This window comes from Zootoca vivipara, chromosome 12, assembly GCF_965207765.1.
Source record: "Zootoca vivipara chromosome 12, rZooViv2.hap1.1, whole genome shotgun sequence".
Classification (NCBI taxonomy): Eukaryota; Metazoa; Chordata; class Lepidosauria; order Squamata; family Lacertidae; genus Zootoca; species Zootoca vivipara.
In genome coordinates, this window is record NC_142595.1 from 28,552,087 (window position 1) to 28,578,633 (window position 26,547).

At 41.2% G+C, this 26,547-nt stretch overlaps 4 protein-coding genes across 4 annotated transcripts; all 4 read right to left on the reverse strand.

The window, feature by feature from the left end:
- Positions 1-1,224: 1,224 nt before the first annotated feature.
- On the reverse strand, positions 1,225-6,579 carry LOC118077914 (olfactory receptor 10A7-like). The gene is made up of 2 exons (XM_035101636.3): positions 6,352-6,579; positions 1,225-2,211 (listed from the first exon to the last, which is right to left on the reverse strand). Exons 1-2 carry the CDS (start codon positions 6,577-6,579, stop codon positions 1,225-1,227), a joined length of 1,215 nt encoding a protein of 404 aa, XP_034957527.3.
- A 4,388-nt stretch (positions 6,580-10,967) lies between these two features.
- LOC118077915 (olfactory receptor 1M1-like) lies at positions 10,968-11,810 on the reverse strand. The gene has a single exon (XM_035101637.3). The coding sequence runs from the start codon at positions 11,808-11,810 to the stop codon at positions 10,968-10,970; it is 843 nt and encodes a 280-aa protein (XP_034957528.3).
- Positions 11,811-16,760: 4,950 nt separating this feature from the next.
- Positions 16,761-17,777, reverse strand: LOC118077916 (olfactory receptor 6N1-like). Its single transcript, XM_035101638.2, has one exon. The coding sequence runs from the start codon at positions 17,775-17,777 to the stop codon at positions 16,761-16,763; it is 1,017 nt and encodes a 338-aa protein (XP_034957529.2).
- Positions 17,778-20,442: 2,665 nt separating this feature from the next.
- Positions 20,443-21,399, reverse strand: LOC118077918 (olfactory receptor 5B21-like). The gene has a single exon (XM_035101639.2). It carries the CDS (start codon positions 21,397-21,399, stop codon positions 20,443-20,445), a length of 957 nt encoding a protein of 318 aa, XP_034957530.2.
- Positions 21,400-26,547: the final 5,148 nt, after the last annotated feature.

A 26,547-nucleotide genomic window follows, 5' to 3' on the forward strand; every position in this document is an offset into this window, starting at 1 on the left:
TCAACAAAACACTAAATCCAAGATAAATATATACCACAATTGCAAAAGGTAAACCGCACATGCACTCCCCACCAAAAAAAATCAGCCTTAATTCCCACCAAAGGTGAACTTGTTGCAAAAATACAATTGTGATCAAAACAAGATATATGTTCAATATTAAATGACTGAGTGATTACTGTACTACTGCTATCATTGTCATCATCATCAATATTGTTACAATATGATTACATAGCTATTACAAATGTAGTTCATATACATGAAAAGCTCTGTGTCTTGTAAGAATATTGCAAACGTTAGAGACCTTGAGTTCCTAGAACAGGAGAGGATTGGGGTCAAGGGGAGAGGGAGAGAGGAAAAGACAACAATGAAAGATAAAATGGGAGGATAAAAGGTATTCAAGAGAAGTGACTAAGTTAAAGCATCAAAGTTTAGTTGTGTGTGTGATGCATGATTGCCAGGAAGGAAAATGTGATTTCTTATAAACTCACCAGGAGTGCCTGGCGTGCTCTGGTCCATGGAGTCACGAGGAGTCGGACACGACTAAATGACTAAACAACAACAACATAAACTCATACCTCTCTACTGACTGAAAATATAGAGCAAGGCCTACCTAGGTAGTTCTATGGTTCTCTAGAAAGATTCAGCCTATGGAAGGAGGATAGAAATTTGCTAAATTTTGGGTAAAACTAGTCCAGATTCTGGCATAGTCACTTCCGGCGTAGAAGGAGGTGAGATTGTGGGCGGGCCACGAGCCCGAGCACGTGCTGGGAGAATGGCTGCCATTCTCACAGCCCATTGGCTGCCTCCCAGATGCGGCGCTCCCTTGGCGTGTTCAATCAGGACGCTCCAAGGGGGCATGGCTCGCTAATTTAAGCAAGCGTGTGGCTGGGATTCAGTCTCTCTTTCCAGACCCCCAGATGCTTCATTTTTGCTTTAGGAGTTCCTGGATCGCTGCTGCAGGACAAGCCTCACCGTGGCTTCAGTATTTCTATCACTTTCTAGCTAGATTCAGCCTGTGGAAGGAAGATAGAAATTTGCTAAATTTGGGGTAGAATTCCACATTCCACATTGGCATTCCACATTCTCTCTCTCTTTGTGTATGTGTGTGTGGTGTTCTAATATGCACAAAAAGGAGCACATTTATCTATAAAAATGAAATCATATGTGTTAGTGATGTTATCAAAATTGAAGTCACTTTTGAGAAAACAACAACTTTAGCAAATCTTAAATCTGCCTTTTCTTCTCATTTTGCACAACTAGGAATGAGATATTTCTTCTCAATGCTTCCTTTACTTCTTTATTTCTCAAACTATATATGATGGGATTGATCATGGGAGTCAGGATGGTATAGCAGATAGAGAAGACTTTGTGCAGGGCCTTCAGTCTGTCAGTGTTTGGAACCACATAGACAGCCATCAGTGTGCCATAGAAAATTGTAACTACCAAGAGATGAGAGAAACAGGTAGAAAATGCCTTTTGTTTTCCAGTTGCAGAAGGGATTTTCATTATGGCTACAATTATGAAAGTGTATGATATGAAGGTCAATATAAATGGGGGAAAGGTGAATATAGAGCCTAAAACATACATATACCACTTAAATTTGCTAGTGTCACCACAACATAGTTCTATAATGGGGAAGGTGTCACAAAAGAAATGGTCAATTTTATTACCACCACAGAAAACTAACGTGGACATGATGATCGTTGTCATAGTAATTGACAGAAAACCAATCAACCAAGAGCTGACTATTAGCTGGAAACACAATTTGCCATTCATCATGGTGACATAATGGAGAGGTTTACATATAGCTAAGTACCGGTCATAAGACATTGCAGATAATAAGTAGCATTCCACACCTCCAAAAAAACCAAAGAAGTAATGTTGCACAAAACATGCATTGACTGAAATCACTTTCCTTCCCGTAAGGAAACTGGATAACATTCTTGGCAAGATGTTTGAGCTGCAGCAGGTCTCCAAGCATGAGAGGTTCCCAAGGAAGAAGTACATTGGGGTGTGAAGGTGTAGGTCAGTGGCAACTAGTAAAATGATGAGGATGTTCCCAACCATCGTCACAATGTAGATGAAAAGGAACAACAGGAAAAGAGGAATCAGCAATGCCTGGTGGTGATCTCCAAATCCCAGAAGAATAAATTCAGTTACATGTATAAATTCAGTTATATTTATCTGTTCTTTATTTTCATATAACTTCACCTGTAAAATAGAAAAAGGTTCATGGCAAATCTGAATGGCTTCAAAAGGAGCACATTTCCTTTCTTCTCCATGTAATAATTGTTCAGATGCCTAGCTTTTGCAAAAGTTTATAGTTCCAACAACGATAATTTCATTTCTCAAATGGAATATGGGTTTCCTGTTTCCACCTAATGGAATTACAATATCTGCATTAGAAACCCAACCTGCCAAATTTCCATTCCTCCGTCTAACTCACACCTTAGGTACCCTTGCACCCTTGCAATTCTAAGCATTGTTAAGTACTATATTGTATGCATTTTATATATTTAAAAAGAGAGAGAAAGGCCACATACCTTTAATGGGGTAGTCATGGCTGATTTACATAGGTTAATTTTGTCCAGCATTTCAGCAACCAACACATAATTTCATTAGAAATTCTTCATCTATAACACTTGTTTTGTCTTACCCAAACTATCTAGCATCTCCTGATTCTTCTGCTGTTGTTTCATTTAATACATTGAATCACTTAGTCAGAATATCAAGAAACGCGTTAATTGAAAGCTCCTAAATGTGGCCAGGTTCCTTTCCACCTTCATTTCTCTTTCTCTAAATAAACAAAGGGAGGCAACCTTATTTAGTATGTATCCGAAGGTCCAAATATGTGTTTCCAGTCACATGCTCTAACAGAACCATGCCCATTATTACTATATTGCAGGAGAAAATACGGAAAGGAAACCTATCACATCTGAAAGAATCCTTTGAATATGAGTTGCCTTTTATATGTTAAGATTAGCTCCTCTTTGGTACAGTGATAATTACAATATGTCCCTCCTTACTACTAGTTCGTTCTGCACTCAAGGGGAATTTACAGGACAGGGAGCAATCAACAATATAGAAATGTGTTTTCTTTAATGATGTCTGCTGAGCATCTTAATTCAGGAGTGGGCGATCTTCACTTCTGTTAAACATGGAGGGAGCACATGGCAGTGATAGGTAGAGTGAGAAGCAAAAAGTGGGTGAGGAGATTGATTTTATGTTTATACAGTAGATTAGTTGATACACACACTCTCGCACCCATCTCCACCATCCATCCAAACAAGCAAGTGTCATTAGAGTGCAAGGACACATTCCAGCAAGGCAGGGAACATCTAAGGATATCACAAAAATAAACAAGGAATGTGAGTAATGTGGCCTGGTAAAGTAGGAATTGGCTGTGTTGGATGCCAAATGCCAAACTGAGAGGCCTGAAAGGCAACATTTGGCTCCTGGGCCTCAGTTTCCCCTACACCTTCCTAAACTAAATCCCTTCCCTGGCTTAATTTGGAGGTGCGATTGCGTGTCGAGGTACCAAGACTTCCCACCAATAACTCACACTTTACACAGAATTTAAGTTTAACGTTTTTGGCATTAATTTTGGCCACAACTTTATTTAAATACAACTGATGTGAGTGGTTGCTTGGGCATTGGTTCCCATGCCACCTGTCCCCCGCCTGGGACAGATCTGGCTCCCCTAGCGTACTGGGGAAGCCAGGATAGGTAAGCACCCTCTGAGAGAGGCCGGGGCAGGGCCACCAAGCCCTTGACCTTTCCCCCAGATGCTCCCCGAGGCTCATGCGTGGTCCTAGCCCCTACCGGGGGCATGGACAAACACGTGGAGCCCCAGGATTCCTTTCACAGAATACCCCTAAAGGCAGCATCAATTTTGAGGGGCAGGCCCAGCCAAATCCGTACCCCTCCACCATCCAATTTGAACCAATGCCTAACCACCAGCCTTACGAGTTGTGACATTTTGCTATGTAGTAGGCAAAAACCACAAGGCCAATCAGCCAAGTGGCAAAATTCCTACTTGGCCCCTGCATCAATACAGACAACCCCATGACAAGCAAAGCAAGGTCATGCGCAAACAAACCCTTAAATATAGGGAAGGAGGGTGGGAGATCAGTTGCAAGCACCAAAAGTGAAACAGCAAACTGCTTGCCCAGTCCATATAGGCTGTGGCTGTTAATCAAACAAATTGCAACATAACATTCTGCCCAGCAACAATACCCTCAGTGGCCATCCAAACTGACCCACCCAGCAAACCAGGGAACGTCTTGTTAACCCTTCAGCAACCCATGCTCTCCTTAAGGGGAGAACCTGCTTTCCCTACCCCTGTGTGAAATATAATACCAAGAGGCCGATGAACAAGGTTGGAATTTTTCCTGAGACCAAACAGACTTGTTTTAGGCCCTTGGTGGGATTAGAATAATTAGAAGAAATTAGAATAAAGTTCTAAACTCAAACATTAAAAGCAACTGGTCCCTGCCAGGGGCCCCCATATGGCTTAGCTCTCCAAGGAGCAGGGCAAGTGTACTTGACTGCCTCCCATCTCTGCAGAGGCCTGGGGCCAAATATCACAATGCGCAGTCATAGTTTCTCTCTCTCTCTCTCTCTCTCTCTCTCTCTCTCTCTCTCTCTCTCTGTGTGTGTGTGTGTGTGTAAACTGTTCATTGAATCAGCTAATCCCTATGATTCATACACATGGATAGATGTAGTTCCTCAAATCAGAGGAATTCTCAGAGCCCAATGGAGCCACATGGGCTAACCAGTATTTCTCAACCTGATACCTTCCAGATGATTTGAACTGCAACTCCTATTACCCCTGACCAATGGACATGTCAGCTGAAAAGAATTGTTGTCCAGAGCAACTGGCGGTTACCAGGATGGAAAAGACTAGGCTAACCACTTTAAAAAAACAAAGAAAAAAACCCTTCCAGTAGCACCTTAGAGACCAACTAAGTTTGTCATAGGTATGAACTTTCGTGTGCATGCACACTTCTTGAGATACACTGAAACAGACCCTTATGTATAGTCAGAGGGTGGGGAGGGGTATTACTCAGAAGGGTGGTGAGAATGGGTGATTGGCTGATAGGAGTGGTAAACCTGTTGACGACTGTTAACGATTGCAATTGGTATTGCAGGAAAAAGCAATGGGTGAGATGGCTAATGACTAATGACATGTATAATGACTGAGATAAGAATCCAATGTCTTTATTCAGACCAGGTCTCTCCATGGTTTTAAGCTTGGTAATGAATTGCTATTCTGCAACTTCTCTTTTTTTCCCCAAATTATTTTTTATTGATTTTATATAAAAAAAAATAAACAAAGAAAAAAAGAGAGAAACAAAGCAATTCACAGTAATTCCATCATTAAGACGAAGTGTATCTGACGAAGTGTGCATGCACACGAAAGCTCATACCAAAATAAAAACTGAGTTGGTCTTTAAGGTGCTACTGAAGGATTTTTTTTATTTTGTTCCATCATTAAGAATAACAGGTAAAAATACAGTAAAGAGGAATATAGGTGGGGGACCCCCAAAATATAAAAAAGATGACAAAGCAAAAAGCCTGAAAGAAAAAAGAAAAAATACAAACAATTGATATCTTATTTAATTAACATTTTGGGCTTCCCCGACCTCCCCCTTCCCGAGTTCAAATTAAATCCCTCTTATGCAACTTTCATTTTTACTCGTATTTTAAACTATTTCCTTTTTTCCTTTTTACATATTTACTCAATATCCTCATCTTATCTATTACTCTTGAACCAGTTCTCTATTCTCATTCTATTTATTATTTATTTCTTTTTCTATTTAATCCCCTTAGCCTATAATTTCCCCCCAAAAAATACACCTTAGCTTCATTATTCTTTCTTCTCTCATACTTAGCTTTATACATTTCAATCATATTCACCTCTCCCTCCCCTGGATTCCGGTTCCCCAGACGCATCAACAAGCTCCTTAAAACATTCCAGTTCCAGACCATCTTATTCCGTCCAATAAGCCCACACCAGCTCTGACCCATTCCAACCCACACCACTCCCTCACCATTCGGTGGTGCCATTCTAATTCTTTGAACCATGCCCCACACCATCCTTCCTTTTTTACCCAATGTACATAAATCCCAATTTTCTCTCCCCAAAAAACCAATCTGATGCCTGGATTGTGCTTCCCCTCTCTCACTGGGGAAGCACCCTTCCAGGCCAAATCTTCCATCAACTGCCCAAGCATTATAGTCCTTCCATGGGACTTGTTCTCCCTCTCTCACAGGTTGAACAATGTCCCAAGATCTTTCCTCTTCAAGAGCCCATTGTATTATGCAAATGTCCTGTGCAACCCCTCTCACTGGTTGCACTAGGTTACAGTCCTTCTGCTCCTCTTTTTGCTCTTCTTTTTTAGGCTTAATAATGTCCACACATTCCTTGTCCTTAGCTTGTGGCTCATCCTCTGTTGGGGAATCGGATTGTTCCCTTTTGTCTGAACGTAGTTCATATAATATTTCATGAAGTTGTTTTAAGATAAATTGTAAACAGTCTGGTTCTGCACAGGAAGCTGATGTTTTGCCTACTTCCATTTTGAGTCTCAAATTTCATGGGAAAGGCATGAGTTGCAGGACCTAAGACAGTGCTATTTCTTGTATCCAAAATTCCAAGCATAAAGTTTGTATCTGGACTGGTTCCAACTCTTATTTTTAGCTCAATTTCTCACATTCAAATACAATTATTCATGCTATTCACAGTCCTGTTGTTTTGACAGCTTATACAGTTCAACAGTTCACAATAATAGAAAGTTTCCTTTCCTGTATGTCATAATGGTGGCTCGCCTAGGCCTCTCGGGTCCTGCTCCCAGCCTACAGAAGGGTCTTTCCCAGACCAAAATTACAGATTTTTTTGCAGGGTTTACACTCAATCAATTTCTTCCCATTGCCCTGCAGCAAGGAGACAGATTTTAAGTCCGCTTTTTAGGGAAATTTAAAACTTTCTGTCAAACGTTTCAGCTGCAGGCAAGATAGCTGCATCACACACACTCGGTGGGGGGAGATCGACCTCCGTTCTTTTTAATCTCCTCCCATGGCCAAATTCTTCTCAAATCAACAGCAATTTACTCATGTCCCAGGTCCAATTCTTTTAATATTGGAGGTATTTGCTGCTCAAATGCCGTCTGCTCGGAGCTTCGCACCAGAGAGATAGCGAATCGACTCAAGGCTCCGTCTCCCCTCAGGCTGCTCTTGGGGCTCTTAAAAAAGAGCTTACCAGGCAGCGAGGGAGACTTAAAGGAGCACCGCTGAGTCTCCACATCCCCAGAAAGCCCGATGTGGGGTTTCTCCGGGGGGCCACAGTGTTCGTGTGGCTCTCCCCCCTCCTCTCTGGCGCTGGGGTTCTCGGAGACTGAGGTTTCCCTCGCCGATCGGTAATGGCAGCAGACCGGAAGCTGCAATTCAGCAACTTCTCATTCCAATCTGTTTCTGAAATTTTTCTGTAATAAGAAAGCTATTTTGAGATCTTGTATAGAATGTCCTGGGAGATTGAAGTGTTCTCCTACTGGTTTCTCTGTCTTGTGATTCCTGATGTCAGATTTATGTCCATTTATCCTTTGGCGTAGGGTTTGGGCTGTTTGTAGAAGAATTTTGTCAAGAAGTAATTTGAGAAGGCTGGAAAAACATATTCCACACATGAACTATATAATCTCAATATAAACCATCTTGCTCATAAAACAATACGATATCACTTAGGAGCCACGTATCTGAGGTAGAAATGTCAGGTCTGGCCAAAGGGTGGTCTTATTTATAGCTGCACTTAAACACTCCTGACAGAATTCTAGCCACTTTCACGGCAATATTTTTTTTCTTAATACATCCCTTCATTGCTGTAATTCTGATGATCCTCAGCTGAATATGGGGCATGAGGGAATTTACCTAGGTGCTTCAGTAATTGCAAAGTAGATAGAAAATTAATTCCACCCAGAAGAACTAGGTGAACTGTGGTAAATTCTTTTTTTTTAATTTAAGCTTGATACAGGCCAAACCAAACTAAAGCAAGTGACAGATTGTCTCTACCCAGATGTCCCCAACTATTGTTTACATTCTGCAGTCCTTGTTCCATGCGCCAACATCATCTGAAGTTAAGGTAAAGGGACCCCTGACCATTAGGTCCAGTCGTGACCGACTCTGGGGTTGCGCGCTCATCTCGCATTATTGGCCGAGGGAGCCGGCGTATAGCTTCCAGGTCATGTGGCCAGCATGACAAAGCCGCTTCTGGCAAACCAGAGCAGCACATGGAAACGCCGTTTACCTTCCCGCTGTAGCGGTTCCTATTTATCTACTTGCATTTTGACGTGCTTTCGAACTGCTAGGTTGGCAGGAGCTGGGACCATGCAACGGGAGCTCACCCCGTCACAGGGATTCGAACCGCCGACCTTCTGATCAGCAAGCCCTAGGCTCAGTGGTTTAACCACAGTGCCACCTGGGTCCCTTTCTGAAGTTATGATATCATAATAATTCATTTCTACATTTACTCTGTGGATGTGGAATCTCCCTGAAGAGATACAAAAATCTGCTCTATTTTTGTATCTCTTCAGGAAGGAAGCAAAACATATCTGTTTTCAGAGACCTCAGTCTGCAAGATGTACATTTCAGCCTTGTATTTTTTCTTAAGTTGCTAATTTTCCCCTGTTCAATGCCACCAATATTCTCTCTTTTTATATAAATAATTTTTATTCATTTTCTGGTATGTGACAAAATAAAACATCATACACAAACACAAACACACACAACAATTAAACCAATTATTTTCATCATAACCTTTTCATCTCATCTCTTTTTTGCTCTCATGAGCTGAGACCTCCCTCCCTCCCTTCACATGGCTTTGTTGTTTTAATCCTATCTCACAGTTCCTTTTACATCTTCTGTCTCAGTTTGTAGGATTCATTTTAGTCCTGCAAGGGTCTTTATACTTGTACAGTTTTTCTCCATATAATCAATGAATTCACTCCACTCTCTCTGGAACTTTGTCTCTGCCTGGTTCCGGATCGCACAAGTCAACTTTGCCAGTTCAGCATAGTCCATCAGTTTTGTTTGCCACTCCTCAATAGTTGGAACCTCTTGTGTTTTCCATTTTTGGGCTAATAATGTTCTCACCACGGTTGTGGCATACCTAGTGAGTCTCTGGTCCCCCTTAGCAATCTCATCTCCCATTAGTCCCAACAAAAATGCCTCGGGCTTTTTGGTGAAAGTATATTTAAACATTTTTTTCAACTCATTATATAATTTTTCCCAAAATCTTTTCACTATCTCACATGACCACCTAATGCCACCAATATTCTCAATTAATACACAAAACCAGTGGTTCCCAACAGGTGGTCCGCGGCCCCCCAGGGGTCCGCAAGCTATGCCAGAGGGGTCCGCAAGATGCTATTAGAATAAAAAATATATTAAATATATTTCATATGATAACAGATTTTTTGTTTTGGCCGCTTCCAGCATGAGCAGAGTCTAGCGCAAAACTAGAATTAGATACAGGCAGTAGTTCTGCTGTATGCCGTTAGGTGACGCTTTACAAACACGACTGTTTTTCAAAGAGGCAGCGCGCGCATTCTACTAACGCTCACCTCCCCAAGATGCTTTGCGCGCGTTGGCTTCATTTGTGCGCTACTGCGCAGGTACCCTGTCTTCTTCATTCCCCTCCCTCCTCCCTGGCGCGCGCTGCCTCTTTGCAAAACAGTAGTGTTTGTAAACAAAGCATTGTTTTTCGCGGAAGCCACAGTTCGCGTAGTTAAAAATGGACCGTTGGTTAAAAAGTGGTTCATCTCATTAACAACTGGAAATTAAAACTAACAGTATACTGATGGAGTACTCTGTTGTAACTGTAAAAACGTATAAATATAAAATATAAAAAGACTCTTAATTTGGCTCTCACTTTTTAATTTTAGGATTAGGAATTAACGGGGGCCCTCATCACAATAGCGGCTTGATGAGGGGCCCTCGAGAAAAAATTGTTGGGAACCCCTGCACAAAACGAACACACAATACTCAACAAAACACTAAATCCAAGATAAATATATACCACAATTGCAAAAGGAAAACCGCACATGCACTCCCCACCAAAAAATCAGCCTTAATTCGCACCAAAGGTGAACTTGTTGCAAAAATACAAATACAAATTGTGATCAAAACAAGATATATGTTCAATATTAAATGATTGAGTGATTATTGTACTACTGCTATCATTGTCATCATCATCAACATTGTTACAATATGATTACATAGCTATTACAAATGTACTTCATATACATAAAAAGCTCTGTGCCTTGTAGGAATATTGCAAAAGTTAGAGACCTTGAGTTCCTAGATTAGGAGATGATTGGGGGTCAAGGGGAAAGAGAGAGAGAAAAAGACAACAATGAAAGATAAAATGGGAGGATAAAAGCTAATCAAGATAAGATGAGAAAAATCCCATATACCATGCAGATCTAACAGTGACCAAGTTAAAGCATCAAAGTTTAGTTGTGTGTGTGACACATGATTCCCAGGAAGGAAAATGTGGTTTCTTATAAACTCGCCAGGAGTGACTGGCATGCTCTGGTCCATGGAGTCACGAAGAGTCGGACACGACTAAACAACTAAACACCAACAACATAAACTCATACCTCTCTACTGACTGAAAATATAGAGCAAGGCCTACCCAGGTATTTCTATGGTTCTCTAGCCAGATTCAGCCTGTGGAAGGAAGATAGAAATTTGCTCAATTTTGGGTAGAACTAGTCCAGATTCTGGCATTCCACATTCTCTCTCTCTCTCTCTCTCTCTCTCTCTCTCTCTCTCTCTCTCTCTCTCTCTGTGTGTGTGTGTGGTGTTCTAATGTGCACAAAAAGGAGCACATTTATCTATAAAAATGAAATCATATGTGTTTAGTGATGTTATCAAATTTGAAGTCACTTTTGAGAAGACAACAACTTTAGTGAATCTTAGGTCTGTCTTTTCTTCTCATTTTGCACAACTAGGAATGAGATATGTCTTCTCAATGCTTCCTTTACTTCTTTATTTCTCAAACTATATATGATGGGATTGATCATGGGAGTCAGGATGGTATAACAGATAGAGAAGACTTTGTGAAGGGCATTCAGTCTGTCAGTGTTTGGAATCACATAGACAGCCATCAGTGTGCCATAGAAAATTGTAACTACCAAGAGATGAGAGGAACAGGTAGAAAATGCTTTTTGTTTACCAGTTGCAGAAGGGATTTTCATTATGGCTACAATTATGAAAGTGTATGATGTGAAGGTCAATATAAATGGGGGAAAGGTGAATATAGAGCATAAAACATATATATACCACTTTAACGTGCTAGTGTCACCACAAAATAGTTCTATGATGGGGAAGGTGTCACAAAAGAAATGGTCAATTTTATTGCCACCACAGAAAACTAACGTGGACATGATAATCGTTGTCATAGTAATTGACAGAAAACCACTAAACCAAGAGCTGACTATTAGTTGGAAACACAATTTGCCATTCATCATGGTGACATAATGGAGAGGTTTACATATAGCTAAGTACCGGTCATAGGACATTGCTGATAATAAGTAGCATTCCACACCTCCAAAAAAACCAAAGAAGTAATGTTGCACAAAACATGCATTGACTGAAATCACTTTCCTTCCCGTAAGGAAACTGGATAACATTCTTGGCAAGATGTTTGAGCTGCAGCAGGTCTCCAAGCATGAGAGGTTCCCAAGGAAGAAGTACATCGGGGTGTGAAGGTGTTGGTCAGTGGCAACTAGTAAAATGATGAGGATGTTCCCAACCATCGTCACAATGTAGATGAAAAGGAACAACAGGAAAAGAGGAATCAGCAATGCCTGGTGGTGATCTCCAAATCCCAGAAGAATAAATTCAGTTACATGTATAAATTCAGTTATATTTATCTGTTCTTTATTTTCATATAACTTCACCTGTAAAATAGAAAAAGGTTCATGACGAATCTGAATGGCTTTTATATCTGGGATCCTAACACTTCAAAAGGAGCACATTTCCTTTGTTCTCCATGTAATAATTGTTCAGCTGCATCAACTTTTAACCTGGCTAGCTTTTGCAAGAGTTTATTGTTCCAACAACGATAATTTCATTTCTCATATGGAATATGGGTTTCCTGTTTCCACCTAATGGAATTACAATATCTCCATTAGAAATCCAACCTGCCAAATTTCCATTCCTCCGTCTATCTCACACCTCCAGTACCATTGCACCCTTGCAATTCTAAGCATTGTTAAGTACTATATTGTATGCATTTTATATATTTAAAAAGAGAGAGAAAGGCCACATACCTTTAATGGGGTAGTCATGACTGATTTACATAGGTTAATTTTGTCCAGCGTTTCAGCAACCAACACATAATTTCATTAGAAGTTCTTCATCTATAACACTTGTTTCGTCATGTTGGATAGTATTACCCAAACTATCTAGCATCTCCTGATTCTTCTGCTGTTCTTTCATTTGATACATTGCAGCACTTAGTCAGAATATCAAGAAACGCGTTAATTGAAAGCTCCTAAATGTGGCCAGGTTCCTTTCCACCTTCATGGCTCTTTCTCTAAATAAACAAAGGGAGACAACCCTATTTAGTCTGGATCCCAAGGTCCAAATATATGTTTCTAGTCAGATGCTCTAACAGAACCATGCCCATTATTACTATATTGCAGGAGAAAATACGGAAAGGAAACCTATCACATCTGAAAGAATCCTTTGAATATGAGTTGCCTTTTATATGTTAAGATTAGCTCCTCTTTGGTACAGTGATAATTACAATATGTCCCTCCTTGCTACTAGTTCGTTCTGCACTCAAGGGGAATTTACAGGACAGGGAGCAATCAGCAATATAGAAATGTGTTTTCTTTAATGATGTCTGCTGAGCATCTTAATTCAGGAGTGGGCGATCTTCACTTCTGGCAAACATGGAGGGAGCACATGGCAGTGGTAGGTAGAGTGAGAAGCAAAAAGTGGGTGAGGAGATTGATTTTATGTTTATACAGTAGATTAGGTGATACACACACTCTCGCACCCATCTCCACCATCCATCCAAACAAGCAAGTGTCATTAGAGTGCAAGGACACATTCCAGCAAGGCAGGGAACATCTAAGGATATCGCAAAAATAAACAAGGAATGTGAGTAATGTGGCCTGGTAAAATAGGAGTTGGCTGTGTTGGGTGCCAAATGCCAAAGTGAGAGGCCTGAAAGGCAACATTTGGCTCCCAGGCCTCAGTTTCCCCCACACCTTCCTAAACTAAATCCCTTTCCTAGCTTAATTTGGAGGTGCTATTTCCCTCCCCCTGTGTGATATATAAACCCACTTTAGCAAGTGGCCGATGAACAAGGTTGGAATTTTGACTGAGACCAAACAGGCTTATTTTAGGCCCTTGGTGGGATTAGAATAATTAGAAGAAATTAGAATAAAATTCTAAACTCAAACATTAAAAGCAACTGGTCCCTGGCAGGGGGCCCCATATGGCTTAGCTCTCCAAGGAGCAGGACAATTGTACCTGACTGCCACCCCATCTCTGCAGAGGCCTGGGGCCAAATTTCCCAATGCTCAGTCATTGTGTGTGTGTGTGTGTGTGTGTGTGTGTGTGTGTGTGTGTAAACTGTTCATTTAATCAGCTAATCCCTATGTTTCATACACATGGATATATGTCGTTCCTCAAATCAGAGGAATTCTCAGAGCCCAATGGAGCCACATGGGCTAACCAGCATTTCTCAACCTGATACCTTCCAGAAGATTTGAACTTCAACTCCTATCACCCCTGACCAATGGAAATGTCAGCTGAAAAGAATTGTTGTCCAGAGCAACTGGCAGTTACCAGGATGGAGAAGACGAGGCTAACCACTTTTTTAAAAAAAACAAAAAAACAAAATAGAAAATCCTTCCAGTAGCACCTTAGATACCAACTAAGTTTGTCATTGGTATGAGCTTTCGTGTGCATGCACACTTCTTCAGATGCACTGAAACAGAAGTCACCAGACCCTTATATCTAGTAAGAGGGTGGGGAGGGGTATGACTCACAAGGGTGGTAGGAATGGGTGATTGGCTGATAGGAGTGGTAAACCTGTTGACGACTCTTAACGACTGCAATTGGTATTGCAGGAAAAAGCAAGGTGTGAGATGGCTAAAGATAGCTTTATCATGTATAATGACTGAGATAAGAACCCAATGTCTTCATTCAGACCAGGTCTCTCCATGGTTTTAAGCTTGGTAATGAGTTGCAATTCAGCAACTTCTCTTTCCAGTCTGTTTCTGATTTTTTTTCTGTAATAAGACAGCTACTTTGAGATCTTGTATAGAATGTCCTGGGAGATTGAAGTGTTCTCCTACTGGTTTCTCTGTCTTGTGATTCCTGATGTCAGATTTATATCCATTTATCCTTTGGCGTAGGGTTTGGCCTGTTTGTCCAATATAGGGAGCTGAAGGACACTGTTGGCATTTGATGGCATACACAATGTTAGAAGATGAGCAATTAAATAGTCCTGAGATGGTATGTTGGATGTTGTTGGGGCCAGCAATGATGTTGTCCGGGTGTATGTGGCAGCAAAGTTGGCATCTGGGTTTATTGTAGGCTCTGGTACCAGTGTCCATGTTAAGTCTGGTGGTGGTATTATTGTGGGTGAGGAGTTGTTTAAGATCTTTTAAAACTGTCCTATGTTACCTATATTCCCACCACAAGTTCTTCTGAGCATCATGTGCTTAATGTTACAACAGCCATTTAGAATTATAGAATTGTAGAGTTGGAAGGGCCCTCAGGGATCTTCCAGTCCAACCCCCTGCAATGCAGCAATCTTGACTAAATTGTACTTGACAGATAGTCATCCACCCTCTGCTTTAAAACTTCCTTAAACATACAGTACTTCAAAAAGCAAAAAGGCCTGACTCTGCACCAAGTAGAATGAAATAATCCCATAGGCCCCACCAATCATAAGGGTCAAGATAGCGTGCTGATGCACACAGAGTCCATTGGGCAGTGCTTCATGTCAAAAACTTAAGTTTATTGTGCATAAAATGTTATGCTTTTATTCATTGTATTTTAAATGCTATGCAGAGGTTTGCATTAGGTAGGCGATGAAGCAAGGAGGGGTGAAGGTTTCTTTCCAGCCTAATTTAATTGATGCTTCATCTCTTGGAACTGGAGATGACTTTATTTTTACAGCAGGAGAAGAAGCCAATCAGCTCAGAATTATGAACAAGCAAGTTGCATGCATGGCTTCCTCTCTGGGAGCAGTGAGAGGCTAGACCTTGGACTGTATTAAGGGCTTAAAGAAGACTGGGCTGCATTCCTAGTTGTTGAAGAACAATGTGTTACAGTAGTTTGTTTTGGCAAAGTTTATTTTGTAACATTTCTGTTCTGCACAAGGTCCAGATCAGGGATTCTGCTTGCAACAACTCTTACACTTCATACTTGAAATACACACAAGGGTCACTCATGGGCTTTTGTGGTGGATGGGGAAACATGCATGGTTTGCTTTGGTGGAAAATAAATTCAAATCTTACAAAAAATTTTTTACATAATTACTGCTTAATGCGGGCTCCCATACAGTGCAACTCTGAAGTTCAGTACCATTTTTCATAATCTTATTAAAAATGTAACTTAACCTATAGATATTATAGTTTCTGGAGTACAAACACTGAATTAATCCTGCCATCCAATTCACATTCGGTTGCAGGTAACAAAACAGCGATGGCCATTTCAGTGCTTTTTCCAGGGCAGCAATTTTATCCATGGAATCTTTTAGGGGGAAGGACTTATCAGAGCAGCCCCAAGAAAGAAAAAGTGCAACAACCAAAGCTCTGCAGCTGATGCCATGACCCCAAAATTACTAGCAAATCTGTTGACTTTAAAACACGAGGGGAGGGGGTAGACAAATTTATTGAAAAATAGAAAATGTTTGATAGTTTTTGGAATCTATCATTCCAAGATATTATCCAGCCCTTTATGCTGTAAAGGTCACTGAATAAGTATTCATAATGTTATTTAAACCATATTTTATTGTCTCCATATGAATATATGATATTATTAATTTATATTCATATTTCATGTTTACATTCCTATATATTAAATATGACTACAAATACTAGAGGGAAGGAGGAAGAGGAAAGGGGGGAGAGAGAATAAAATAGGTGTGTTGCTTCACACCCTTTCCTTAAAAAGGAAACCCTTTTACAATGTTGTTCTTACTCTCCTATTACAGTGGTACCTCAAGTTACAAATGTCTCAGGTTACAAATGCTTTAGGTTACAAACTCCGCTAACCTGGAAGAGTTATCTCGAGTTGATAACTTTGCCCGAGGATGAGAACGGAAATCGTGTGCCAGCGGCGCAGCGGCAGCAAGAGGCCCCATTAGCGAAAGCACGCCTCTAGTTAAGAACAGTTTCAGGTTAAGAATGGACCTTCAGAACGAATCAAGTTCATAACTAGAGGTACCACTGTATTTCATTTCAGGTGTTTGGACCCAAATGCCACCTCCCCCAAATCAGACAAACCCCTGAAACCAAACAAAAGGAGACCAGCTACCTATACCTGCTACAATTACCATTGCACAGTCACCCCCACCTTCCACCCTTACTGTCACAAAGCCAGTAGGATTTTGGATTTGGTGGTTCTTCTGCCCCAGATTCTACCTCCCCAACCCCATAGTATTGATTTCCCTATTGTGCTATAATAGGTAAACACTTACTTTTAATGGTTTTCATGGAAACTTCCCGTTTCCCTTCTTATTTTTTCCTATCTGTTTGCTTACACATTCTGCAGAATCCTCTTTTATGATCAATTACCTGAGTTCTGACCCATGCCACAACTGCAGACCTCTGAAGAGACGCCCTTACATCCTTGTTTCTTAGACTGTATATGAGAGGGTTGATCAGAGGTGTTATGATTGTGTAAAAGACAGAAAAGGCTTTGTTCACATCTCCCATGGTGGCAGAGTCTGGTAAGGCATACGCAGCTGCTATTGTGCCATAGAAAATGGTAACCACAATGAGGTGTGAGGAGCATGTGGAGAAGGCTTTTTGCCTCCCAGTAATGGATGGGATCTTAAGAATGGCAGTAATGATATAGACGTATGACATTAAGGTTAGTGTAAATGGAGGAAGGGTAAACATTGATACAAAAATTAAAATCAGTATTCTTAAAAGAACTGTGTTGCTGCAAGACAACTTCATAACTGGGAAAGTGTCACAAAAGAAATGGTCAATCTCATTAGGACCACAGAAGACTAACCGTGACATCAATATGATTGTTGTAGTACTAGCGAGAAAGCCAGTCACCCAAGATCCAGCTGCCATTTGGAGGCATAACCTGCCATCCATTAGGGATGCATAATGGAGAGGTTTGCATATGGCTAAATAGCGATCATAGGACATAGCAGAAAGGAGATAACACTCCACAGCTGCCAAATATGCAAAAATATAATGTTGCACAAAACAACCATTGACTGAAATAGTCCTGTCTCCAGTCAGGAAGCTAGCCAGCATTCTAGGCAATATAGCTGAAGTGTACAGGGACTCCAAGCAAGATAAGTTTCCCAAGAAGAAATACATGGGAGTGTGAAGGTGTCGATCAGTCACAACCAGCACAACTATGAGGACATTCCCAGCCATGGTCATGATGTAGATCAGGGAAAAAACCAGTAGCAGAATAATCTTCATGTTTTGAAGATGCCTGAATCCCAACAGAATGAATTCCTTGATGGCTGTTTGATTTTTCAGTTCTGGGGTTTCATCAGCTTGCATCTGCACCAAATAAATAACATTGTGGATCACTTTAATCACTACTGACATTGCACACACTTCCATTGTAGAAGTCAGTCGAAAAAGTAAAAATTTCGATTTAACGCACATACTTTGATTTTACTTACTGTCATGTTTTTCTTCCATGTGGAAAGCCAGTTGCTTTCAAATTCATAGATCCAGTGCAATAATTGACTTTCTTGTAAAAAAACACACAGAGAGAGACACAAACTATATGTCTGGAAAGGACAGATATAAAACTACAACTGACTTGAAAGCAATTGCTCGTTGTAGAGAACAGCTCACTGCCTATTTTTAAACATATTCCTTTGCATAACTCTTGCTAAGGATAAGATGCCTATTTTAAAACAGTATTCAGCAACATCAACAGTCCCTTGGAAGCACAAGGGGGAAATATGAAATACCCAAAGGAAATTTACTGTGGATGGGAGAATCTGCCTCTTCTAATGAATGTAACAAAGGGAACAGGGGATCAGAGGGACCCATTGTGGGATGGCAAGTGAGTCCCTCGCTCTTCAGGTAAAGACAGCTTAGAGTAGAGAGAATTAGGAGCAAGGTGAGTTAGAAACTTAGAATTTAGGGTGGGAGTTTGCTGTGATGTGATTGAGAAGGAAAGCCGCAGGTTGAAAGGCAGCATGATGTCTGCTTGAATCCAGGGCTACAGCTATGAGAGGAACAGGACCTCTTGGAGTGTCAATGCTGTTAATCCCTCCACCCTAGGCTCAGGATGCATATATGTGTAAATGAACCATAAATGACACCACAGTCTCTTCTATGCCTCATTTCCCCAAAGAAAACACAAACCCTGGGCAAGCCACTTGAAACCCCCCTGGAGTCTTGCATCGCTCAGAGATTGGGGTGGGGTGCAACAGCATGATTACTTAAAAAGATAAGGAGAGCCAAGGTCGATGAGACCCAAGTCCAGCATTCAAATTACCAGATTAATATGGGAAGCCTACAACAAGGCATAAGTGCAGTAGCATCCTTCTGCTCCTAAACCCAAGCAACTGATATTCAGAGGCAAACTAGCATATAGCTATCAAATCTAGTATTGATTGATTGATTGAATTTATATACCACTCTAAACCCAGGGTTATATGAACAAACATTCCATGCTTTTTCGGGGGGGGGGGGGTGTCTAATCCCTTTTTTGGTCTAATCCCTCTTTCAATGTTTTGCTATGTTTTTATGTATTGGAAGTTACCCAGTATGGCTGGGACTACCCAGCCAGATGGGCACTGCATCTTTCACATGAGGGGATCCCAACATATCTCACTTTGGCCCATCCAGAATATGCGGACTTATGGGTGGATGCTCAGGTGTTTGCCCCAATGATTTGTGGCTGCGTGGACCCCTGCCTAAAGTAAGATATTGTGGTCAAGGAGCCATACACGCTTGCTGGGTGTACCTGGAAAGGAAGAGTCACATGGAACTCATAAGTGAATGCTGACTTGGCTGGATGTAACCCTTGTAAGCTTTGGAATGCCAGCAGCCCATGGCCTTGATGCTTTCAGGATCCAAACCCCAAGCTGGCACCATTGAGAATTAAATGTTAACTTGCAGGCATTCTAACACAAAGAGGCAGAAGGACTCGGAAGATGCACTCAGATTTGGCTGACTGTTTGCCTACCAGGCTTAATGCATTAATTTTGCAACAGTTAATTACTAGTCAATATTAAATGATATGTAAATTCATCATGAATGCTTCATCACTACATTATTAGTTAGTAGATTCTTGCTGCTGGTTGCTTTGGCCCCCTTTTATACTAGCGGACCAGAGTGAAATTTCCCTTGGCATAGTCCGCTGCTGTTGCCCCAGCCCCCGGCCCCTCCAGATTGACTGAATTTAAATCTGGGTTTGGTGGGAACCCAGAGGCCACTGTGATGGCTGTTGGGGACATGACAATGGGCAGGAAGAAAGAGGCATGGCTGTGGGATGATGGGAGAGCCCTGCACTGGTTCACAAACATTGCCCACTGCTGGATCGGTTAGCGACCATTATAGTTAAACTGTGTGCTGTATGAAGTAGTGTCCTCAATCTCTCACCCTTCAACTTCATTGGGTGACTCCTGTTCAGGCCCGGCTCTAGGTAGACCCCCGGTGGCGCAGGGCACCATGGCGCTGGCCCGCCAGAAAGGCGCCGCGAGCTGCGCCCGCCCGCTGGTCGGCCGGTCCGCCGGTCCGCCGCACAGCTGCGCCTGTGGGAGCCGCGCTGCGCCCATCCACCCACCGCGCTGGAAAACGGGGCGGGAGGGCGCCGGAGAGATCGCGCTGTGCCTGCCCGCCCACCCGCCGCTGCGCCCACCCGCCCACCGCGCTGGGAAACGGGGTGGGAGGGCGCCGGAGAGATCCAGCGCACCACAGCGGCAGGGGCGTTTAAGACGGTCCTGCTCCTGTTCCAACATTATGAGGGTGTGTGTGTGTGCGAATCTTATTTCTTTACACTTTCTCCCTGATGGGTAGATCAGCATTCATGTGAAAGATTGGGATAATGTTTCCCATGTGTCAACATAAACTGGTTTTGAAACTGAGCAGTGCTTTATTTATTTGTTTATTTATTTATTTATTTATTTATTTAATGATACAGTCTGATAAAATCCAATTTCCTATTTGGTACATGAAAACATATGGATTCATCTTGTTTGAGCTATGTATCTACAAGCAACTGACTGATCTGCCTCTTCAGTGCCTTCTTTACTTCTTTGTTTCTCAGGCTGTAGACAAGTGGGTTTATCATGGGAGTCAGGACAGCATAGAAGACAGAGAATACTTTGTTAAGGTCTCTCAGTCTGACAGTGTTTGGCAACACATAGACAATGGCTATTGTGGAATAGAAAATTGTGACCACAATAAGATGAGATGAGCAAGTAGAAAAGGCCTTTTGTCTGCCACTGGTGGACTTGATTCTCAATATGGCAGTGATAATGGAAGCATACGATACCAATGTCAGCAAAAATGGAGGAAGGGTGAATACAGAAGCAACAAGGAAAATCAAAATCCTCAAAAGACTAGTGTCGCTGCAAGACAATTCTATGAGTGGAAAGACATCACAAAAGAAATGATTTATTTCATTGGGGCCACAGAAAGCTAACCTGGACACTAATATTATTGTTATGGAAATAGCCAGAAATCCACTGATGAAAGAGAGACTAACTAACTGCACACAGAACTTACCATTCATATGGGTTGCATAATGCAATGGTCGGCATATAGCTAAGTAGCGATCATAGGACATCACAGATAAGAGATAGCACTCAGCTGCCCCAAATGATGCAAAGAAATAGTGCTGAACAAAGCAGAGGTGGAACCGAATAGATCTGTCACCAGTTAAAAGGCTGGCCAGAGTCTTGGGCAGAATAGTAGAACTATAGCAGGTCTCCAGGCCAGAAAAATTCCCTAGGAAGAAGTACATGGGGGTATGAAGATGTTTATCAGCTATAACAAGCATGACAATGAGAATGTTCCCAATCAAGGTAATCATGTAGAAAAGCAGAAAAAGCAAGAAGAGAAGAATTTGCAGCTCTCGGAGATTACTAAATCCTATAAGGACAAACTCGGTTACATTAGGTTGACTTTCCTTATCGGTGTTGCTTAAAAGTTGCATCTTTGGGTAAAACATATTCAAATAAGAGAGGAACACAATATTGCAAATATTATGGGTTGACCTTCAATTTCACCATTCAGAAGAGCAATCAAAGCAATGAGTCTAAAGCACAGTTCAATGCTTAAAACTGAATGATGCGAATGGTACAGATGCACAACATCATCCATTCTCTGCAGTGTGCTACAGCTTGGCTGAAAGTTGTTGTTGCTGCTGCTGTGATATTCCACCCTTCCTTCTAAAGGCACCTAGGGCAACAAACACATAAGTGGTAAAATAAAATTTAAAAATAAATATATGTCTTAAAAATACATTTAAAACAATTCCATTACAGATGCAGAATGGGAAAGACACGAGGCATTATGGAGAAACAGACTCAGACTCAGAAAAGAGCCACTACTCTTTCTTGAGAGAGGAGGCTAAACTATGCTTCTAAAAGCAAAGCAAAGCAAGCTCCACATTTTACCATCACCTGAAGAAATAACAAAAAAAATAACATCCCTGCAAATGGAGCTACATAAATAGGTGCTTCAATGCAGGTCTCGCCAGTCTCTCCTGCTTTCTCCTACTCTGGATCTTAAGAGCAGGACTCATAAGCATCATCATACATTAGTTTAAAGTCCCCTTGATTTCCATGGGAACTTTAAAAAAGTAAGAATGTGCTTAATTCACCCACTAGAAAAAGAACCAGTTGACTTTAAAGGTGTCTAATTTTTGCACCTTTCTTTTAACTTCCAACAATGTTAAATATCTTTAGATATGTCTCATTTCTCCTGCTGCTTTCATCACAAGGGGCCATTTTAAAATAAGTGCTGACCCAGTCCTGCATTTTCATTCATTCCAACATTCATTAAAGAGAAATATGATTACTACTGAAATTAATTTATAAAGGTTCAGAACATTGTCTCAGTTTCCATCTTTTCCTTCATTATTTACCCTACCTTATACTTTGCCCATAATCCAGGATTTTACAGTTGGAGAAGTTATTAAGTCTGTGGTTTGTTGATAAGACATCCAATTAGATTCCTCACAGCATTGCAGCACACCACTTTAAAGTACTTAACAGAGTTCGTTACTAAAAAAGGAATGATTTTTGGAATGATTTCAATTCTTTTAAATATCAACTGCCTCATGGCCTGTTAATTTACCGACTATTAATTTCAGTAAGGATGAGTTTAAGCTGCAGGCATTATAATAAATTGTACTAGAGTCTCCAAGGAAGAAGGGAAATTAGGAGAAAAACCACTGGGGTATCCTGTTAGACTTAAGTAAACCTCTAATCCCACAGGAAATATTAATGAAGAAGCAGAGGCTGGTCAAAACATAATAATAATAATAAACAATGCCATGATTTAGGGTTATGTTGAACCTCACCTCTATTTCTTTGTCCCATTCATGAGCAGTGAAATCAGACTCACTGGGTTTTGGATTTGTTTGTTTTTTCTAGGATGGGTGACTAACAGTACCACTCACAGGGATATTCAGGGAGATAAAAAAATATTAGCCAATCAGGTCACCTCTAGGGGCAGGGTTGAAGTGCCTTAAATAGGGGGACACACCCTGAGCCTCTCCCTTCTTGGACCTTGCTACAGGATTCACCACCCACTCTTCTGTTTGCATGTAGTCCTGTCCGAAGGTGAGTGGGCAGGACGGTGTGGACCTTGCTATGGTCACCATATTCAAGGCCTGGGAGGATTCTTCCTGCAGACAAGTTGTCTGGTCTGTAGATTTTCACCTACCTCATAGCAAATGTCACAACTTTGGTGGTTAAGGCATTTGGTTGTATCCTTAGCTGATCAGGTTAAGGTGCCAGGGAGGGTCTGTCTCTGCCTGGGAGCCCACATAGGGGCCAACAGGCCATAGCAACCTTCCCAAAGGTGACCCTGGCAGGTGACCCCCCCTCCTTTAAGGGTCTACCTACACCTCCTTATCAACCAGCTGTCGGGCTGCTTGATACCAGATACATACCCAATGACTTTGGCCAAAGCCTATTCCATCTGCAATCGATAAAATTTGTGGCCAATTTTCACCCTACATCAATGTCCTATGTCTTATTTCATACCCAGACCCTGAACCAGGTAGCAGGCATCATGTGCCTGGGAAGGGAAACGACACCTGCTTTCTTCTAATAATCTTGTGTGGTAACTGGAGTCCAGGGATTGAAAACTGTGGCCTTCCAGATTTTGTTGGGTTCCAACTTCTGTCAGATCTAATAAGCATAGGTCAGCGGTTATTGGAGCTGTCATGCAGATACACCTGGAGGGCCATAGATTTTCCTTCCCTGCTGTAAGCATCCAACACCCACACCCACACAAGAACCAGAGTGTTTGTTTGGCTACCAGTCAGCTACAGAAAAACTTGTTTGGTTAAATAAAATCACCTGGAAATAGCTATAGAATTTACCAGTATTCTCATGACCTATTTATTGGATTTTTTTGGGGGGGGAGGGTCATGTAAATATCACATTTGTCATACTCTCAGCCAGATCACATAATTTTCTTCTTCATGTCTAAATAATTCAATGATAAGAAAGAAAAGGGGGGGGGAACAACCTGCCATTTTAAGATGAGAGTTAAGACTATGGCAGGTTGACTCAAGTGCCACAGAATTGTGAAATCAGAAGCTAGGGTGGGTCCCTCAATGGATGTGTCTCATGGCCATGCAATGTCACAAATATTGCTTGCTTACAACCAGCAAAAATCGTGGTTGCTGTCTTGGTCCTGCATTGCTAACCACCTAAGCTTTACTGGATTGCTAGAAGACTTCTCATGTGAGTTGAGGCATTGCTTTTTGCTGACCTTTTTATTCCCTTACCCCTTTAATGAAAGATATCAGGGTGAGTTACATGATACTCCTCATCAGTGCTCCCCCCCCCCAAAAAAAAATGTTTAGGAGTTTTTTTTTTCATTTTATAGTTCAAATCATGAGGAAAATACCAGTAAATGCAGTAAATGGACAAAAGTACAAAGATTCACAAAATGTTTAGGGGTATGCATCCCCTTGTTTCCCCCCAGACACATCTCTTTCTTTCATTCATATGCCCCCCACTCACCCCAAGCATACATAGTAATACAGTTTTCCTCATTATCTTAGGTGCACTTGTTCTTCTCCCTCCCTTGAGTGTCTTCTATTTTTTTCTTGCCTTTCTTGATTCTTGGTTGTTAGGAATTTCTACTCTACTCATTAATTTCCCTTATGGCTTTAGTGTTTTCTTCTTCTTTTAAATTTCTTACTGAGATTTTTTCAGGTTGATTAATTGGTTTGCATATAAACAGTATATATAACCTATAGATTAATTGTATTATGCAAGGAAACGGATGTCACAAAAGATTCATCCACATTTTCAGTATAGGACAAGATTGTCAAGGTGTCAGAGACACCTAGACAGCTTTGAAGTGTTGGGTTTAATGATGTTTTATTATACTAATATAATGGCTTCTACCTAACATACAACTGATGAAGATCAACATAAATTATGTTATGTGTCCAAGTATTCCCATGCTCCAGGATTCCTGAACACTCTTTTCCTGTGACCTGAATTACAACCTGGGTGAAGTATTTTTTATATTTATTTTTCAATTGCAATTTAGATTTCAGCTGTTTAAATTAACTAGTTTTATTTGACAGAACATCAGGATGAAAACAGGTAGTATCTCCGACTGTTCCAACACACAAACATAGGAACCAGGAACTCAATGCTAAAGGCAGGAGAGGTGTGAAAATGGAGTGGCATCAATAGCAGCAAGACTGGCCAGCAGATCATGCTCAGGCATAATCTTGACTCCAGTTACAGAAATGTCATGCAATAATCATAGTGACTGAATACAGTTTTCATATTTCTCTTTTTCACATTTTATTTATCATCTTTCCAGCTCTCTCTCTCTCTCTCGCTCTCTGTCACACACACACACACACACACACACACACGTGTGTGTGTGTGTGTGCCTGCAATCACAGAGACACACAAGCCCTTGTAGCTGTTCATTCATTAAAAGGATGCACAGAGAAAACGTAATCAGAAATGCTCACTTTCAAGACGCAGAAACATATTGAAAACCTCTGACATTGGGTTCTAGCGTTTTCAACTGTTTTTTTTTTTTGCAGTTTGACAGACAATATTTAGGCTCTTTTATTGGACAATTCTTAAGTCTGATAGTGGGTGGAACTTCACCCTCTCCTTTGTTTCATACTGCATGCAAAAAATTATATTTGTTGCCAATTGCTGCCAGAGAATGAGAGCAATTCTGCATGATAATAGAAATTAAGATGCCTCTACATGTGCATATGCATTTGTGTGTCTAGATACTGGTGAGTTCTTGCATGCTGCTGTAATGTTTAAAACAGAACTTGCACAGATTAGCTATGTAAGCTCCTTTATTGAAATTATCCATACAAACATACTATTTACTTCAGTTGCTGCCAGCATAGAAATTGAAGCAGCTGATGCATAGCATTCACATAAGTTTTGCCTCACCACGAACTTGAAAGCAGCCCTTTAACTGTTCTGCTGACTAATGTATGTGAGCTAATGTATGTGAGAAATATCCCTGAGAAACCAATGAGTTACATAATTTATTGGTGAATCTAACACTGAAAGCATAAAACATTGTGAATTTTCAACAAATTCCATCTTCAAATGTGAGCATCAATTTATTTGGATTGTTGTCTTTGGGCTTTGGGCTTTAACTGCACATAATGTTAAATGACTGAATGCAATTGAAATGCAGTGTTTCTTTTGTAAAATAAATGAAATGAAATCCCAAAACAAGAGACAAAGAAGGACTTTGCACCAAAATAGACATTTAGTGTAATGCATAAAAGCATATTTTTAGCATGATATAATATGGTGTAGGGGACCCAGGTGGTGGTGTGGTTAAACCACTGAACCTAGGGCTTGCTGATCAGAAGGTCGGCGGTTCGAATCCCTGTGACGGGGTGAGCTCCCGTTGCTTGGTCCCAGCTCCTGCCAACCTAGCAGTTCGAAAGCACGTCAAAATGCAAGTAGATAAATAGGAACCGCTACAGCGGGAGTTTAAACGCCGTTTCCATGTGCTGCTCTGGTTTGCCAGAAGCGGCTTTGTCATGCTGGCCACATGACCTGGAAGCTATACGCCGGCTCCCTCGGCCAATAATGCGAGATGAGCGTGCAAC

What these genes read in the sequence shown, in the direction of transcription:
- LOC118077915 (XM_035101637.3), bottom strand. Translation starts at nt 11,810, where the DNA reads ATGGTTGGGAACATCCTCATCATTTTACTAGTTGCCACTGACCAACAC.
- LOC118077918 (XM_035101639.2), bottom strand. Translation starts at nt 21,399, where the DNA reads ATGCAACTTTTAAGCAACACCGATAAGGAAAGTCAACCTAATGTAACC.
- LOC118077916 (XM_035101638.2), bottom strand. Translation starts at nt 17,777, where the DNA reads ATGCAAGCTGATGAAACCCCAGAACTGAAAAATCAAACAGCCATCAAG.
- LOC118077914 (XM_035101636.3), bottom strand. Translation starts at nt 6,579, where the DNA reads ATGGAAGTAGGCAAAACATCAGCTTCCTGTGCAGAACCAGACTGTTTA. An exon ending in ACTGTAACCTAGTGCAACCA is followed by an intron (nt 2,212 to 6,351) that starts GTGAGAGGGGTT and finishes TCTATTTTACAG; the next exon opens with GTGAAGTTATATGAAAATAA.